The sequence below is a fragment of the Neofelis nebulosa genome, chromosome 18, assembly GCF_028018385.1.
Source record: "Neofelis nebulosa isolate mNeoNeb1 chromosome 18, mNeoNeb1.pri, whole genome shotgun sequence".
Lineage (NCBI taxonomy): Eukaryota > Metazoa > Chordata > Mammalia > Carnivora > Felidae > Neofelis > Neofelis nebulosa.
In genome coordinates, this window is record NC_080799.1 from 8,738,898 (window position 1) to 8,757,403 (window position 18,506).

The 18,506-nt window shown below is 51.7% G+C and overlaps 1 protein-coding gene across 13 annotated transcripts in view; it reads left to right on the forward strand.

Annotated features, from left to right (window-relative positions):
* Nucleotides 1-18,506, forward strand: part of CUX1 (cut like homeobox 1) — a 377,843-nt gene that overhangs the window by 272,939 nt on the left and 86,398 nt on the right. For 11 of the 13 annotated variants that reach the window (XM_058711654.1, XM_058711653.1, XM_058711661.1 and 8 more), the window contains 2 exons: nucleotides 11,191-11,295; nucleotides 18,260-18,448. In XM_058711654.1, coding sequence (XP_058567637.1) covers nucleotides 11,191-11,295; nucleotides 18,260-18,448 — 294 coding nt within the window. The remainder of the gene's footprint in view (nucleotides 1-11,190; nucleotides 11,296-18,259; nucleotides 18,449-18,506) is intronic. The other 2 variants (XM_058711658.1, XM_058711650.1) reach the window with 1 other exon arrangement.

Here is an 18,506-nt window from a genome sequence, read left to right on the forward strand (position 1 = left end):
TGGCACTTTCTTCCACCAGGGTTTCTGTGTTCCAGCGGGGAACACCTGGGCTGGAGTCCCAGACCCCCCTCCCCCCCCCCGCCGTTTCCCAGCTGTGCGGCCTTGAACGAACCCCCAGGCTCCCAGTGTGTTTCCCCATCTATAGAATGAGGGTACTAATTCACACACCTGAGAGAACACTGCTGGAAGAACGCATTCGCTGAGGACATTTTAAAGACCTTTCTGGCTTTTTACTCAGTCCTACCGACTTCCTACCCGAGGATTCATGAATCGGGCGGCACCCCATCTAGCAGGCAGAAAGGAGCTCTGAGAGGCTGTGCCAAATGGAAGGCTTTTCTAGGCAGAAAAGGGAAGGACAAGGAAAGAGTGGATTGCTTCAGGCAAGGTCACCTTCCTGCAGGGGCCGGGAGGGGCCTGTCCTGTGGGCAGATGACCTCACTAGCGCTGACCAGGAAATTCCAGATTGACAGGTTAAAGGTCACATTCCCAGGAGAGGCTGACACTGCAGCTAGGTTAAGATCTTGGTTTGCTTGGTTTGCTGACTTGGGGCTTGGCACAAGGGACTCCATTTGGGGCCTGTTGTCTCTTTTTTAACAGTTCCTCCCTTTTTTTTTTTTTTTTTTTCTTTAATGTTTGCTTGTTTTGAAAGAGTGCAGGGGGAGGGGCAGAGAGAGAGAATCCCAAGCAGACTGCACTGTCAGCAGTGAGACGGATGCAGGGCTCAAACTCACGAACCGTGAGATCATGACCTGAGCGGAAATGGGGAGTCAGATGCTTAACCAGCTGAGCCATCCAGGTGCTCCAGCAAAATTCCCCCCTTTCGATCAGACCCTCATCCTGAGAGACGCGATCGAAATTTAAGGCGTCGGTGCCATTTTGAGCCACCACTCTGTCGTTCTCGCAGCTTTGATCTGTGCGACATTCCCAGGTCATGGTGTTTTTGCGGAATTCCTATGGTGGTCACAGGGTCACGACCTCAGGCTCACGGTTTCTTAGTGGGTCATTCTCTTTGTTCCTTTCCTGACATTCATTCCAGTCTTTGCGAGATCATTTGCTTGGCGGTTAGTGGTTTTGAACATGCGTTTAAAACTTTTGAGGGAAGACAGCGCACCAGGGAAGTTACTGTGATTATTAGAAGCAGGAGAATTCCCAGGGTCTGGAATGCGCTTTGGAGCTGTGGTCCCCAAGACCCAAACTACTCAAAATCAAGGAAGTCAAAGAGAGATCCTGTTGAAAGAGTTGCTTGTCTAAGCCTGGCGGCTTGCTGCACTGTGGTTTTATGTAAATGAGTTTCTGCTTTCCCTGAAGTGTTCATCCAGGTGCATAAGTGATGTTGACCCCAGCACAGACCCCTCGTTCCGCCAGAACATGATCAAGGCCTATTGTCTTACCAGAACAACCTCGGCCAGAGAGCCTAAGGATCTTTGCTGAGCAGTTGTTGCTTAAGCAGCAGAGTGCCCGGTACTTTCACGGGTAAGGAGAGGTTCCTGGTCACAGCATCATTTGAATTTCCTGCTAACCAGGGTAGTAGGCCCCAGCCGAAGGAAGCAGATCCTGACTCACAGAGACCTCCCAACGGGTCCTTCCCAACTCTAAATTCAGGGGCTGACCAATGAGGCGTCTCGGTCTGTAGACAGTTAAGGGGCGCGTTCGATAACCCTAAGAGGCTCTGGCCAGTTATGTGCCAGCCGGCCAGGCCTTCGCAGGCCCAGCGAGAATGGTAACCGCCCCCAGACGGAGATCAGTCCTGTCGGGGCACAGAGCATTCCCACTAAGGTGACGCCGTTAATGGCCAGGTGGGAGGTGTTTTTTTTTATAACAAACCCAGCAGCCTGAAAGGCAAAGGTTTACCCCCCGCCCCCAACCCAGAAATGGCCTAGGAGGTGGCGATGATGGTGCCGCCTCCCCAGACGAATGCCAGATCCAGGAGTGAGAAGGAAGAAGAAAGAGTTTCACATTCGGGTAAAGTCTGAGGTCTCCGTCCAGCATCTTGGGCAGAAGCAGTCTACACAGATGTCCACTGCTTCTCTCCCCGGTCATTTGACGCAGAGGATCTCCAGTGACCCTACAAGACCAGCTGCCAGGGGGCGCCTTCTTCAGCTGTGAGATGCGTACGGAAGCTTCAGGTCCCTAGACCCCGGCTGCCATCCAGACAGGAGGACCTGGCCTAGTCGCTTCCAGGTCTCCCCCAGGGGCGGTCTTTGTTCCTAATGATTCCAAATCAGAAGGGTAGGAGAAAATTAGAAACGTTAGTTTCAAGGGTCAGGGCCAGATACTTGAGGAAACTAGAAGTATTCAGGACCCAGTCCAGTTTTCGGCCCTATCACAAAACCTCAGAGACAATTAACAGGATTAGAATCTGATACCTACAAAGGTGCAAGCATCATTTTTCCTCTCCGCGATTACCCCTATTCTTTTTGCACTACAGATAATCCCAGCAAAAGTAATTTTACCTTCAGCTCGGCCCGATTAAGTGCAGCGAGAATAGTGACCGACCACGTAAGCTTCTCCATGGTTTCAAAGCTGGAACCATGTAAGCAAAGTACCAGGTTGACTTTTTTTTTTTTTTTTTTTTTTTTTTTTTTTTTTTTTTTTTTTTTTAAGGGGCTTTATTTATTGGGCCCATACAGTCAGCCTCAGTTCCTTGAAGCTGTCTGGTCATATCTGAGTCTAGGCCTGTCTCTCTCAAATACGGCAAGTGAGTCAAAGCCTTGGTAATACAGCCAATATTTCCAGTTGTGTCCTGTTACAAGGATAACACGTTCTCATTGAACTCATGCAAATAACTAATTATATTGCCATGAAAAGAAAACTTTAAAGTTTCTGAGTTCCAGAGGGATCAGCTCAGGAGAAAAAGTAAATGTTTCATCTTTGTTTACAAAGGTATACTTTACCAAATTGCCGTGTGAGAAAAGTTTCCTTCTATCTGGAAAAACGAAACATCAGTGTTTCAAACAGGAAGTCATAAAAATTACAGTCATCCTCCTCAGCTGGTCCATTTCCTTGTTCTGCTTGAATCCTCATTCTGCTTGAATTCGGTTTTTCTTTTTTTTTCCTCATTAGTTCTGAAAATTCTTACCCAGTTCAGTTTTATGACCTTGAACTTATCTGAAAATCTGGACTTGTCAAAAGTTCTTTGCACGAAGCCCCGTGAAGACGAAACACTTTTGTAGGAAAACGTTTGCAAAAGCATCTGAGTAAGACAGTAACTTTCTGTAAATGACAGAGACTTAAAAGTGTCCATTATTAAAGATCAGCTGAGGGGCGCCTGGGTGGCGCAGTCGGTTAAGCGTCCGACTTCAGCCAGGTCACGATCTCGCGGTCCGTGAGTTCGAGCCCCGCGTCAGGCTCTGGGCTGATGGCTCGGAGCCTGGAGCCTGTTTCCGATTCTGTGTCTCCCTCTCTCTCTGCCCCTCCCCCGTTCATGCTCTGTCTCTCTCTGTCCCAAAAATAAATAAAAAATGTTGAAAAAAAAAAAAAAAATTTAAAGATCAGCTGAGAGTTCACTTGATAAGGAATTGTAGTTATTTCCGTGATGTATGACATTTTAAGATAATAACTGGAATCATGACATAATACCAGAACAAACAGATTTCTAGGAATGTCATGCAATTTCTGCAACTCTTACATACCTATACAAATAAAGAAGGTTTAGTATTGTATTTTGACAACACTTCCTTTGTGATTTAACATACCAAATAAGCCAAGGTAGTTTAACATCTCCCTTTTTGTAAGGTGAGAGAACAAATCTGTTGAGACGTCCAAGGGCCTCTCTGAAAAATCTCAAAGTTAGTTGAAAGTTAAAAAGAGTTCATTTAGGGGCCCCAGGGTGGTTCAGTCGGTTAAGCATCTGACTTTGGCTCAGGTCACGATCTTGTGGCTTGTGAGTTTGCGTCCTGCATCGGGCTCTGGGCTGTCAGCCTGCTTTGGATTCTGTGTTTCCCTCTCTCTCTGCTCCAACCCCCTTGCACTCAGTTTCTCTCTCAAAAATAAATAAACATTAAAAAACATTTTTTTAAAGGGTTCATTTAGCATTTGATTCTTAGAAGTTTATTTAAAAAATCAAAAGATTTTAAAACACTTGGTCAAGTAGGATCATAGGTCACGGTGACACGATATTTACTCATCTATTTAACCACAGTGACGACTGAAGACCTTGAAGGCAAATACAGGAAGTTAAATAGTTGTTTAAAAATAAAAATAAATAAATATGTACATGCATAAATACATAAATAAACACATAAATAAATAAGTAAAACCTTAGCTCTTTTAATAGAGAAGACTCAGCTTTCTTAAGGAATCAAAGACCTAATAATAAAGACCCAGGAAATTATTTTTGACAAGACACAAAATCTTTGTTTTCCGGGCAGATAACTTAAAAGGTAAGGAAGAGCCTTATACAATATCTTATCAAGAGCAACCAGGCGCCTGGGTGGCTCAGTGGGTAAAGCGTCCAACTGCAACTCAGGTCATGATCTCACAGTTCGTGTTCAAGCCCCGCGTCGGGCTCTGGACTGACAGCTCAGAGCCTGGAGCCTGCTTTCGATTCTGTGTCTCCCTCTCTCTCTCTCTCTGCCCCTCCCCTGCTCATGCTGTCTCTCAAAAGTAAATAAAAACGCTAAAAACAGTAAGAATTAAAAAAAGAGCAACCAATAGTTCAAGAAAATTTTGTCCTTTTTTTATTTTTTTAATATTTTTAAGTTTATCTTTTTTGAGAGAGAGAATCCCGAGCAAGCTCCACGCTGTCAGCACAGAGCCCAACATGAGGCTCAATCTCACAAATCATGAGATCATGACCTGAGCCGAAATCAAGAGTCAGACACTTAAGCGACTTAACCGCCACCCATGCACCCCAAACATTGTCCTTTTAAAAGAGAGAAAACCGGGGCGCCTGGGTGGCGCAGTCGGTTAAGCGTCCGACTTCAGCCAGGTCACGATCTCACGGTCTGTGAGTTCGAGCCCCGCGTCAGGCTCTGGGCTGATGGCTCAGAGCCTGGAGCCTGTTTCCGATTCTGTGTCTCCCTCTCTCTCTGTCCCTCCCCCGTTCATGCTCTGTCTCTCTCTGTCCCAAAAAATAAAATAAACGTTGAAAAAAAAAATTTAAAAAAAAAAAAAAAAAAGAGAGAAAACCAAATTGTAATTTTGCACCGTATTGCTTTTGATGTTAAAAGCCATTTAACTTTATTAAATGTATTCTAATCGTAGCTGGCTTGACCAGACAGGACCGTCTCTTTCCAAAGACTTATTTTCCACAAATCTACAACTCTCTCTTTTACATTCAGATTTTGCCATACGTTTTCCCTCTTTCCCATTGTGAAATAAACAGCTTCACTTTAAGCCAAAATTTCTTTCTTTTCCCTCAACACAAAAGCCTTCCCTTTCCTCATACCTTCTTTGAGTAAAAACACACCTCTTACTTTCTTTACCTATGGAGAGGTTTCCGTTATTATTTCCAGTAGCCTAATTACATATATTAGAATTTTTAACCCTTAGAAACTTTTCATTTCTAGTGGCAATGAAGAAGTAAGTTATTGGGAACTTTTACATCAGCGTTCTGTGGCTCAGCAGATTTGTAAACGCAACGTATAATTTCTAGAAGCATACTTTCTCATAAATTTTTCAGTGTAGCACAAAACGTGTTTTACCGGCAGACCCAAATACCTTTGGTTCCTCCGTAAAAGGAAGCCAAGAGTGGATAAACCTGTGTTCCGTGATTAACTAGCCTCTTGCGACGAACCTCTCGGTGAAGCCACTTTGGAATTTGGAAGCATTTCGGAGGCTTCTGCTCACCAATTCAGTTGGTATCCTGTTCTGTTTGTTTGATTTGGGGGCCCTGACTTTCAAGTGCACTTCTTAAATGATCTCACCTAACTAGATCGTTCCTCATAATGGCCCTTGTAATTCTAGGTTGTTTTTAATAAGATTCTGCCATTTTTGCAGGTATTTAAAGTTTCTGAGACTATAGTTCCTAGACTTAAAATAAGTGGGTGGGCCAGGAGGTAGTATGCTTATCCTCAGAATTGTTATTACGATTTTAGCTAAGCCTTTGGGTCTTTTGGAGCAAAACTAATATCTACAAGGGATAGGCCGCTGGGTTGGGAGTTGTGTGATGTTTAACAGTGTTACCTCGCCGCATTGAAGTTTTCTTGAGGTTGACAGGTTCCCTAGTGTCGCTGTCTGTAACCCATTTCTAACTCATCTCTAATACAGGAGTCTTAGAGTTAGGTAGGTCTACAGAGAGACTCCAGTCACCCAGCACAGGGCCACCTTGGGGCACATGGCAAGAAGTGTCTCCTGTCTGGTGTTTAGTAGACCTTTCTGACTTCCCTTTTTTTTTTTTTTTTTTTTTTTTTTTTTCCAACGTTTTTTATTTATTTTTGGGACAGAGAGAGACAGAGCATGAACGGGGGAGGGGCAGAGAGAGAGGGAGACACAGAATCGGAAACAGGCTCCAGGCTCCGAGCCATCAGCCCAGAGCCTGACGCGGGGCTCGAACTCACGGACCGCGAGATCGTGACCTGGCTGAAGTCGGACGCTTAACCGACTGCGCCACCCAGGCGCCCCATGACTTCCCTTCTGCAGAACCACTGAAGCAGGGTCACCTCTGGGGTTCTGGCTGTTCTCCAGAGTCGCGTGTGGGTATTGCCTAGAAGGATGGCTTTGGTTGGTGTGCACTTTCCAAAGCAATGGAGTCCATCCCATAGGAAGGCTCACTTGTTGGCCTTGCCAGCCTCCCCCTCTCTTTTATCCCCTCCCTCCAGAGTACAGGGCCTTGTGGGGAGCAGGCCGAGAGGTCATCCCCCAGGAGAGCTTGCCTCTTCCTTGAAATTGTCCAAATGTGGGGTTATTTGCCCTTGAGCATGGTGGCCGGAAAAATGGCCCCAAAAGATGCCGCTTCCCAAACCCCACAACTTGTGAATATATTAGTGTACCTGGCAAAGGGGGGGGTTAAGGCTGTTAACAGCTGACCTTGAGGTGGGGAGATGACCCAGGTGTGTGTGAGTGCACCCGGTATAATCACAGGGTCCCCAGAGGCAGAAGAGTCCACGTCAGGGTGATAGGCTGGCTTTGAAGATGGAGGAAGGGGCCACTGCCAAGGAGTCTGGGTGGCCTCCAGAAGCAAGGAGTGGTAGGAAAACAGATTCTCCCCCAGAGCCTCGGCAGCCCAGTCCTGCCCACACCTTGATCTTAGCCCAGTGAGCCCCAGTGCAGACTCCGAACAAAGATAATAAATTTGTGTTGCTAAAATCAACTGAATTTGTAGTAATTCGTTCCAGCAGCCTTAGCAACGTAATTCAAGGAGGGCTGCCTGCTAACAGACCCCTGTTCCGGTCCAGGGCCCACCTCTGGGACGCCGTGGGTCTACCTGGAGGCTCAGTCCATTGCCGGCTCGTGTGGCTGCTCGGTCACTGGAGAGACTTGCTCATCTCTGGTGGCCCCGAGCCTGGGTTTTCATGGCGACACATACAGAGGGGGACAAGACACAAAGACCGGGACCAAGATAGAAGAACACTGGATCCGACACCCATCGCCACCACCACTGTTGAAAACCAGGGACCCCCAAAGGCTACACCTGAAATGGGTAAACTGGGAAACGGATTGGATCCCGACTTGTCTCAACCATGGTACTGGGAGGAGAAGACACGCCTCCCTAGAGAACGCCCAACCAGAGCCGCCTTTACGTGGGCCTGGAGCCTGCGTCCCACACCAGGTTGTGTCTGGCCTCGCCAGCCCTTCCCATGAGCCTTCACTGGCCCCACCAGCCGCAGCCACCCGGGGGCTCTGCCCTTACCCGCTCTCTCTGTCCCACCCCGCCATGCCTCTCCTCCACATTTTATGAATCAAATTTTTCAGACTTGAAGACCTGGAAATAGCTGTCAGCGTCGTATATTCACATTCTAATGTGTCCGACTTCAGGGGCGGAGCTTAGGGAAAAGCTTTCTTATACTGCCCTTCCTGGGGCCCTTCAGGAGCCCTTGAGGAGCTGGGGCGGGGGGACTCCCCTTAGGCCTTCCTTTAGGATGAGGAGATACCCCGGACACACGGTTCGGGCTGCCCTTCCCAAGACGCAGAGCTGTGACTTGGGCCAGCCAGTGTCACACGCGTGGGTATTGTCACTTCTTTCTGGTATCGTGACTGACAGAATTCTTGAAACAAAGTGCTTCCAGCCACCTCCCGCCTTCCAAGCGACTGCTGAAGACCGCCTACAGTGTCTGGTCATCTTTCCTGTTTGATTAGACCCCTGTCCCCACAAGGTGGGCACTGTTAGGCCCTTGGCTCGTGTTACCTCTTGGGTCCTCCGTTGGCCTGTGAGAGCCGGTGAGGCGGCTGCTTTCGTGTTTGTATCCAGGTTACCGGCAGATGCGGGCCGTGTCCCCATTCATTCACGTGACCTCCTCCCTCGCTGTCACCTGTGCTCTCGGTGTTTACTCTCCCCTCCCAGGGAAGTACCGAAAGTAAGCAACAGCCAGCAAAGGAAGCGTCTCAGGGGAGCAGCTCAGGCTTGGCGAGGCGCCGTTCTCATCACGGGGTGGCCCCTTGATCACCCCCGGGTGATCTGCCAGCCAGAACCGCGGCCTCGTCCCCGCAGCTTTGCCTGAGCCAGGCGGGTTGGAGCGAGGGAGCCCGTCACCGGACACAAGGAGTCAGGGGTCTCGTGGCAGCCGCGGCTCCGTGTCTGGGGTTCCGGGTCAGAAAACACCACCGCCTTCCGCCTGCCATGGCTGATGCCAGTTCTTAGAAACCCTTCATCCGGTTGGGTCGCCGTCCTCGGGAAGACGGAGGCCCTGCAAACAGGTGATCGCGCGGCACTGACCCAGCCCAGCGCCCCTTCTTTTCTGTCTCAGCGCCGGCGATGGGCCTGAATTTCCAACTGCAGGAACTAATTCCACCCGACTGCTCCCACTCCATCCTTCAGCTGCTCTTAGGCTGCTCTTAGGCCTGCTTTTTCTTTTCTTTTTTTTTTTTTTTTTTTTAGCCTTCTTTGTGCCTGTTTAGCTGCACAAGCCACCTCAACTGTTTTGTGTTGTGTTGTGTTGTTTTTGATGTCCTCGGGGCGTAAATCCTAAACAAATCCTAAAAATTCCAAATCGTCAAAACGCTGCCCTAAAGTAACCAAGTCAAGCCAAGTGAGCAAAGGCCGTGACCAGCATGGACAGGCCACAGAGTGACTCTGCACACGAACTTGGAAACAGAACGAGGTGCAGAAGCTCTGGAGAAACTCCACAAGCCGAGGAGAAAATCCTCAACAGCCAGATCCCTTGTTCCATGAGCCGCCCAGCTTGGGGGGCGGGGGGCAGGGGGCAGCTAAATGCCCGTATGAGAGCCTTGCCGTGAACCCGTCGCCCGGGCCTGCCTGAGCTCTGCTGGTTCCAGAACACTCCCAGGCGGGGCAGGGTGGTGGTGCGGCCTCACTGGCTGCTCCCGGAACAGCTTCTCCACTCGGCTGAGGAATAGTTTTCCTAGTCAGAGATACTAGAAACATGTCAAAGAACACCTCCTTCCTGGCAGAGTTGTGGAGATTTTATGCCCCAGGGTTCTGCCTACCAGAAAAGGAAGGGAAAACTTTTCAGTAGTAACGACACGATTATCGGAAAAACTCGGAGGGGCGCACCTGGAACTCTTCCTCACTGAAGAGGAGACTCTCTGCAGAAAGTGAACCAGAAATCACCCCTGCTATCGTCGCCACGCCGGTCACGTTGTCGCCTTTCCCGACAGGCTGCTCCGGATTCTGTTTGGAGCAGAGCGTGGGCGGCGTCTGTGTGAGCTCAGCAGGGCCTGGCCAGGCGCCGTGTGAATTAGATGGGGTGAGGCTCCAGGCGCCCCTGGAGAAGCAAGGCAGGCGGCCATCAGCACCAATTTCTGTTGCCGTTAGAAATACCCGAATTTGTCTGCGCGCAGAGATAGATTTCGCAGAACGATCGTGCGTCAGAGAACCGCTCCAGGCCGCCGGACCCGTCCGCCCCTCCCTCCGCCCGCCCCATTGATCGGGCTCACTCCCCGATTCCCTTCAGTTCTTTCAGCAATTAGTTGACACGTGCTGTCACGCCGCCAAATCGGAAAACACACAGAATAGCCCTGCTCGGCCGGGCTTTCCTCGTTCATCTCTTCTGTCGGCGCGACGTGAGGCCGGTGGAAAGAAGCGGCGCGCAATCTCCCAGCCCGCACGCCCAGGACTGCCTGCCGTTGTCCCCCCGTCTCAGAGTTCCGTCTGCCTCGTGATTGTAGAATCGGGACGAGCCCGTTCGCGAGACGCTTGCGGATGAGCTGTGTGTACAGTATACTTCGGCGGACGCTAATCCCCGCGAGGTCCCTGAGAAGGTGACTGTGTCCCCAGTTCTGGCGGGGACGGTGGAGGCGTCGTGGGCAGAGGTAACTTGCCCCGGTTGCGCCGCTCTCCCCGGCGCCTTCGCGGGCGGCGGGCACTGGCGTGTCCCAGTCTCGTCCGGTGGGAAATCCTGCTTTGCCGTCCGGTAGCATTGGTCGCCTCGTCTGGGAATGACCTGCAAAGAACACAGGGGTCCACCCTTTCCTCCTCGGCCCCCTTCCTGCGGTTGGCTCCTCACCCCGAGTGGGCCCGGCCGCCCTCCCGCCTGCGGCCCCGGGTTGCCCCGGCTGCCTGGGGGTGCCGGCCTCGGCCGGCTTGGTCAGGTGAAGGGTTAAATGTGTTGAAATAAGCCTGGCCCTCACAAAAGAAGTGACATTTACACCCTGGACGTTTATGGAAATACTTGCCGAAGGAAAACAACCACAACATTGTGCGTGTTTTTAGGAAGAGAACGGCCAAAGTGTCTTTAATTCACTGTTTACCCGTGAGAATTACTCCCAGGAGTGATCCTGCAATAAAATCTTCTTGGTCTATGAGAATAGAGAGAAATTGAATCAAAAGACTCTATTTCCACTTGTATTTATTCAGTCTGGGAAATTCAGTGGGCCGGAGCATTAGTATCAGCAGGGGATTCCTTGCTCCTAGCGTTAAATTACTGTCATAATCGCTCAATTATTTCTTCCTTGTACTGTTTAAAATAAAAATCCATCACATTCTATGTTTTTTTTCTAGCATTTATTAGGTTGAGTGTTTAGGAAAATCAATTATAGTCAGTCAGGCATGAATTGATGAATGTTCTTGTAATAATTGTCAGTTGTTAAACTGAATGTACTTTCTCTTCTCACTCTTTTCATTTCCTTCAGAGGGCAGAGGTGGCTCAGAGAGAGGCGGAGACCTTGAGGGAACAGCTCTCGTCGGCCAACCACTCTCTCCAGCTGGCCTCGCAGATCCAGAAGGCGCCGGACGTGGTGGGTAGCCCGGCCCCGTGGGGACTCTGTGCGCCTCGCGTCTGCACCTCTGTGCCACAGCTGCTTGCCTTTGCTCACGAATGTTGCATCTGGGGGAAAATAGTTGAACCGGTGCTGTGTTGGTCGGGAATGCTTCGGACAGCCTGGGGACGGGACTCGTTAGGGTCAGAGGAAGGACTATGCCGATGGCGCATCAGTGCTACCTGGTCGCCAGCCCAGCGTGGAGGCCGAGGCGGGAGATCCCCCTCACTCCCAGAGGGAGTGCCTTCCTGGCTAGGCCTGTGGGGAGACGGCTGGCAGGGGGGTGGGGGTGTGAAACAAGAGCCTTGCCAGAATCACATTGGAAAATCGGAGGTTTGGTCTCCACCTCGATGTGTCCTTCCAGAGTGAGAAAACAGTTGGCGATGAGCAGGGCGGGCCAAAGAAGTATTAACACAGTTAACGCGCTCTGAGTCTGCGTAATGGCAGAATCTCTCTGGAAGTGCCAGCATTCCGAAGGAGCGAGGCACTCGTCTCGGTCCCTTCTTTGCTTCTGGATTTTTCTAAGATTAGTAAAAATTGTTCTTAGCCGGAACTTTTCCCAGCTCGAGCAAGGCAGCTTGGACCTATCAGATTACAGGCTCTCGCCTTCTGGCTCTGAGCAGTGACTTAGGGCAGCACGGAATTAAGACCCGGATATTGGAGGGGCGCCTGGGTGGCGCAGTCGGTTAAGCGTCCGACTTCAGCCAGGTCACGATCTCGCGGTCCGTGAGTTCGAGCCCCGCGTCAGGCTCTGGGCTGACGGCTCAGAGCCTGGAGCCTGTTTCCGATTCTGTGTCTCCCTCTCTCTCTGCCCCTCCCCCGTTCATGCTCTGTCTCTCTCTGTCCAAAAAAAAAAAAAAAAAAAAAAAAATTAAAAAAAAAAAAAAAAAAAGACCCGGATATTGGAGCCACGCCCCTGGGGTCAGACGCGCCTTTTAGCTGTGTGTCTTGGGGCAAGGAACTTGCCTTCCCTGAGCCTGGGTTTCATCACTGGTTTTGTAAGGGTTCCAGGACATTCTTACGAGCAAATAGTTTAGAACAAGGCCTGACCTGTAATCTGTGTCATTCGGCTTCAGCGGTTCCTCTTACTTCGCCTGGCCTCACCGTCTCTGATCCGGGAGCCCTGGGTTCAAAGCGCTGACTCATAACCTGTTTACTCACAGACCTCAGGTAGTCAAACTTGTGCAGCGTCCGTGTCCTCGTGTGCAGACTAGGAGTGAGTGGCCCTGAGGCCCTTCAGCTCCTGTCACCTGTGGTGGGTGAATTATGCTTATAAGTGTCCTTTTCTTTAACAAAGAGTTACAGGGTGCGTGCCGTGTGCCAGGACCCGCAGTGGACGGTGGGAGAGCAGGGAGGGGGGTGGTGGGGGAGGCGCCAGGCCCTTCCAGAGAGGGCACAGTCTAACCAGGAGCCTTGCTGCTGTGATAACTCACACGTCGGTCGGACAGCCATTCTTCCACTTCACCTGTGAGGCGGGTGTTTCATTTCTTTACCTAGATGAGGAAGCGGAAGTTCTGGACTGTGAACCCCTTGCCCCAGAACGCTGGGCCCCGCAGGGGCTAAGCCAGGACTCGACTGTGTCTTTGTAAAATTATTCCCTAGGAGCAAACCCGAAGCAGAGTTTTAGTGCTAGGACCCCTTTATATGAATGGATTTTCGGGCACCCAGTTGGCTCAGTCGGTTAAGCATCCGACTTCCGCTCAGGTCATGATCTCTCAGTTGGTGCTCAAGCCCCACATCCGGCTCTGTGCTCACAGCTCAGAGCCTGGAGCCTGCTTCGGATTCTGTGTCTCCCTCTCTCTGTGCCCCTCCCCTGCTCACACTCCATCTCTCTCTCTCTCTCTCTCTCTCTCTCTGTCTCTCAAAAAAAAAATAAGCATTAAAAAAATTAAAAAAAAGAATGGGTTTTCATATTCTTTCCTTAAGTTAACGTTTAATTTTTGAAATTAATTAATTAGGGGCACCTGATGACTCAGTCGGTTAAATGTCCGACTTTGGCTCAAGACGTGATCTCACGGTTCATGAGTTCAAGCCCCGCATTGGACTCTCAGCTATCTGTGAGCCCACGTCGCGTACTCTGTCCTGCTCTCTGTGTCCCTCCCCCACTTGCGCGCCCTCTCCCTCTCTCAGAAATAAACATTTTAAAAAAATCATTTAAAATAATATTAATTAATTAATTAATATTAAACAAAACATGAGTTAAGTGTTTCCGAAAACAAAAATTCTTCACTCAAGGGGCCATCCCAACTTCCCGGACCCTGATACTCATTTTACCTGAAGTGTCCCATGGTCTCCGTCTCCGTCCCCTGATCCAAGTGTACCTCCCTGGACCCAGCGCCACGCTGAGGCAAGGGGAAGCCCTCGAGGAAGGAGCCGGTTTGGCGTCTCTCAGCCTCTGCGGTCACCTTGGGTTCTCTCGAGAAAGCTGTCCATCCTCCATGTCTGCACGGGGCTCCTGAGCTAAAGGTTTTTGATTGAAGGGCTTTCTGGCACCATCCCGGACTGTGGCAACCAAAACATTTCAGGAGGAAATGAATGTTTTCGCAGGTAGAGTCAGTTGTGGGTCCTTGAGGCGCTTAAACACTTCATCATGGGCTAAGTGCAGTGTTTACATGGCTCCGGTTCAGCCTTCCAGGAGCGGGCCTGCCAGGGCTCCCCCCGGGTGTGCGTTCCCAGTAGCTCCAGCCCCAGCCCCAGCCGGTCGGGGAGCAAACATAGGAAACGGGGCCAGCGGGAAAATATCTGTTGGGCTTGGCTGGCAGGACTCGGCAGAGAAACAGTACAGTCTATAGATCTAGCGACAGCCAAAACCGACCCGTGGGGTGTCTTAACGGAATCGCCTGTTCTGGAAGGCGAGCCGTCTCTCGGCGAGCTGTAGCTCTGCGTCAGGGGCCTCACCGGGGCTTTATATGGTTGTCCCGTTTATGCCTCGAGACACCGCAGTCATTAGAGGTAGGTTTTATTATCCTCGTTTTACAAGTAAGGGAACGGGCTCAGAGGAGTTAAGTAATGTGCCCAAGGTCACAGAGCTAGAAAACGCCCAAGCAGAATTTGATCCTAGGTTGTCCTACTCCAGAGCGCATTCTTTCTCCCCCACGTCAAGCTACTCTCCTTCGTGTGCGCTGAATGAGACGGGACATATTCAGGTCCTTTGTCGAGTATTTATAGACCAGTATTAGTCCAGGGCTCTGGGACACCGCCTCAGGCCACCCCTTGAACCTAAACAAACCGTCACAGGAGAAAACGCATCTAGCAGGCGAACCTACCGGGTGACTCTGCCGGATGGAGTCTGCCTACTTTGGCCACTTGGTGTTGGCAGAAAGACGGGGGGTCGGTAGGAAAGAGAAGTAAGACTCAGGTGCCTGTGGCCTCCTCTTTCCCCTGCGGGAGCAAATGCAAGTAAGGTATTAGCCTAGGTTCGGGCATCTGTCTCTGAGTCTCGGGTCCTAGGTGCACCTTCGTTTCACAGTTCGATTTTCCCTGATTTTCCCTTGTCTTGCATGGGGCTCTGGCATCTCATCCCTATTTGATATGGAAATGGCCGCCGGGTAGAAGAGGTCATTATGTAGCTTATCCAGGACTCAGACGCAGGCAGCTGGGGAGAGAGGGGAGGTGAACGGGGTTCAAAGGGACGGAACTCATTGGGGTCCTCCACCAATAGCTTCTGCTTTTATGTTCATTTAAGTTGTGTTGTTTTGTGGGGGGTTTTTTTTGTTTTTTTTTTTTTTTTTGGAGAGAGACGGAGACCGTGTGAGTGGGGCAAGGGCAGAGAGAATCCCAAGCAGGCTCCGTGCTGCCAGCTCCAGAGCCCCATGTGGGCCTCAGGCTCACAAAACTGTGAGACCATGACCTTGAGCTGAAATCAAGAGTCAGACACTTAACTGGCCGAACCACCCAGGCACCCTCTTTTTATAATGTTTATTTATTTTGTTAATGTTTAGTTTAGAGACAGTGCAGGTGGAAGAGGGGCAGAGAGAGGGGGACAGGGAATCTGAAGTGGGCTCCACGCTGTCAGCACAAAGCCCGATGTGGGGCTCAAATCTACAAACCTCGGATGGAGACCTGAGCCAAAGTCAGACATTCAACTGACTGAGCCACCCGGGTGTCCCCGTAATGTTTTTAGACTCTGCAGAGTATTTTCGCATCCTCTCCTGGCTCCTGAGCTGTCAGAGCCCCCCCCCCCAAGACCTGGCACCCGTGAAGAGCGTAGGACCCCCCTCTGGGTCGTGGAAGCCCAGAGCCGTGGGTACGTCCCTGCTGGGACAGACTCTGGGGACCTGGTTGTGGTGCCCACCCGGGCCTCTTGTCAGACTTGGAAAAGTCAGTTTCTGTTCCTTCCTTGAGAGGCTTGTCTGAGCCAGAGTCCTGACCCTGAACCCCATCCGACTCGCCAGGGAGTTTCCTGGGTCCTACCCCACACTCCCTGAGCCTGTGTCTCCAGGGTTGAGCCCAGAACCCATACATTTTCTGAAGCCCCCAAGTGATTCGAGTGCAACTGAATTGAGGCCCAGACGGACACGAGGGAGCCGGCGGTGCTGACCCTCCTTGTGACCGTCTCCTGGGCCCTTGTCTGCTTCTTCCTGTCTCCCTTGTGTCTTCATGATGGGACAGCCAGGAAGTGAGCCACGTTTGGGCTTCAAGTAGAATGCTCCTTTCTGTCTCATTTCCAAGGTCTTACTGATTTGGGTGGATGATCTCATCTCATTTAGCTTATGTAAGACACAAATGGCTTTGGCTGTGTTATGAATGAGGAATCTGGCCTGGGTGCCTGAGACATAGTTGATGTGCCCAAGGTCACACGGCCAGCTTGTGGCGAGGCCAGACTAGGACCCTGGCGTGGAGTAGATGGCCCTCTGGGACTGCCTGCCTCCAGGTCCCCAGCCTGAATCCAGGTTCAGCAGTGAGAGCTGCTGTTTTTACACATATCATGTGAGCCACTGATCCCTGGTCTGTGAACTTGCACTTGCCCGTTTAAAATCCCGGATCCCCCCTTGTGGCTCGTTTTACCAGCTCTCCCTAAGAGCACTCGAAACCGTTGTTATGGCTGGCATCCCTGAGGTTGGAAAATTGATAAATAAATTAGATATTGTGGCTCAGTCTTTACCCCCCATAAGTCTGACCTCCCCAGATATCCCTTGCATTGTGTCCCCAAGCCCGCCACCTCAAGGCGCCTCTGGCCACCCTTCTGAGCAGTCGGTCACCATCAGGTGGCAGCAGGCTCGGTCCTTTTCAAGCTGGCCTCGGCATCAGTCACTCCCCCTTATGCCCTGTCCCTGCTCTTTCTGACCCCTCTGCCCTCCTGTGGTGCCCCCACCCTCAAACGGAGCCCCTCTTCCTTCTGACAACTCCTGCCAACCCTCCACCCCCACCTGTCCCTCTCACGGCTCCCAGGTGTTTCTGTCACTCGTGTCCCAGGCTCTAACCCCTGGCGTTGCCAGGAGGACTTGTCTCGGGTCCCCGTGTCTCCTGACCTTGGTTGTTGGCTGGCGTGGTGCTCCCCAAACTCTCTGTGGCCAAGGACGGCTTGTTTGCTTATTCACTGCCGATCCATTGCAGACCGATGGTTTTACAAAAGACAGTAAGAGCGTCACAGCCGTGGCAAACTGCTGTACAAGTTTCTAAATGCTCACTCTGCATTTCTCTGCGTGTCTCACTGTATCAGCAACAGTCTGTGAGCTGGCACCAGGCCACGGAGCACACTCTGGACAGAGCTGATCTGCACGCGCCCTTTAAATAAGCTGGCGGGAAGACGCTCGCTAGGGCCATGTGCACATCTGCCAGAAGTCAGGAGGAAATGAACCCACTTTATAATACGACACAAACCAAAGAAACAGAAAAGAGTCACTCCTTTACACACAGAACTTGACATTCTTAAGTGACAAAAGTCCTTAATTTCCTGGGGAGGGGCAGTAGATATGAAAATTTCCCTGACGACGGGCCGTCCCCCAACGTGAGAAGTCGGTGACCAGCGCATCGTGCGTGGGACGGATTGGCTGCACCTGCCGGCTGGGGCTGTAGCCGCTAGTGTTTTCCATCCCCATGAAGTGGGGGCACCCGGGCGGCTCGGTCAATTGAGAGTCTGACTCTTGGTTTCAGTTCAGGGCATGATCTCACGGCTCGTGGGTCTGGAGCCCCGCGTCGGGCTCTGTGCTGGCAGCGTGGAGGCTGCTTGGGATTCTCTCTCTCCCTCTCTGTCTGCCCCTCCCCCGCTCATGCCCCCAGCACACAGCTGGACCCTTTCTGTCACCTTATTCAGATCTTTGCACAGGTGTCACAATGTCAACGGGGCTTTTCCTGACCATCTTATTAAAACCCCACTGCCGGGGCACCGGGGTGGCTCAGGCCGTTAAGCTTCTGGCTCGGGTCATGATCTCACGGTCCGTGGGTCCAAGGCCCCTGTCAGGCTCTGCGCTGGCGGTGCAGAGCCTGCTTAGGCGTCTCTGTCTCTGTCTCTTTCTCTCTCTCTGCCCCTCCCCCACTTGCGTGCACCTGTGCGCGCGCTCTCTCTCTCTCTCTCTCTCAAAAATAAATACACTTTAAAAAAACGCAAATCAGTAAAACCCCACCACCTGGCCCAAGTCTGACCCCGGGCCCCACCCCCGCTTCAGTCTCCTGATGGCCTGGTTGCCGCCCTACACGCTTATGCTATCAGCCGACACATCTGATGCGGCTCGCACGCCCAGCCTCCTCCCGCTGGCTGGATGCTCCGTAACGACAGGGACCGTTGTCCTGTGCTCACCGTACGCCCGGCTCCTGGTGGGCACCCAGTAAATCCTTGTCCGCCGGCCGAATCCAGGCGCATTTGCCGTGCAGACAGGAAGGTGGTGCAGGGAGGGTGTTGGCGGGTCCGGGCGGAGGCAGGAGGTCACGCCTCACCTGCGTGTTCTTGCCCAAGCCCTGCCCGAACCCCGGGTGGCTTTGTCATTTCCTTTCTCCTCCGCAGGAGCAGGCCATAGAGGTGCTGACCCGCTCCAGCCTGGAAGTGGAGTTGGCCGCCAAAGAGCGGGAGATCGCCCAGCTGGTGGAGGACGTGCAGAGACTCCAGGCCAGCCTCACGAAGCTGCGGGAGAACTCGGCCAGCCAGATCTCCCAGCTCGAGCAGCAGCTGAGTGCCAAGAACAGCACGCTCAAAGTAAGGGCGCCGAGGGGGCCGCGGGCCGAGGGAGGGCTGGACCCGCGCGCCTGCCCGC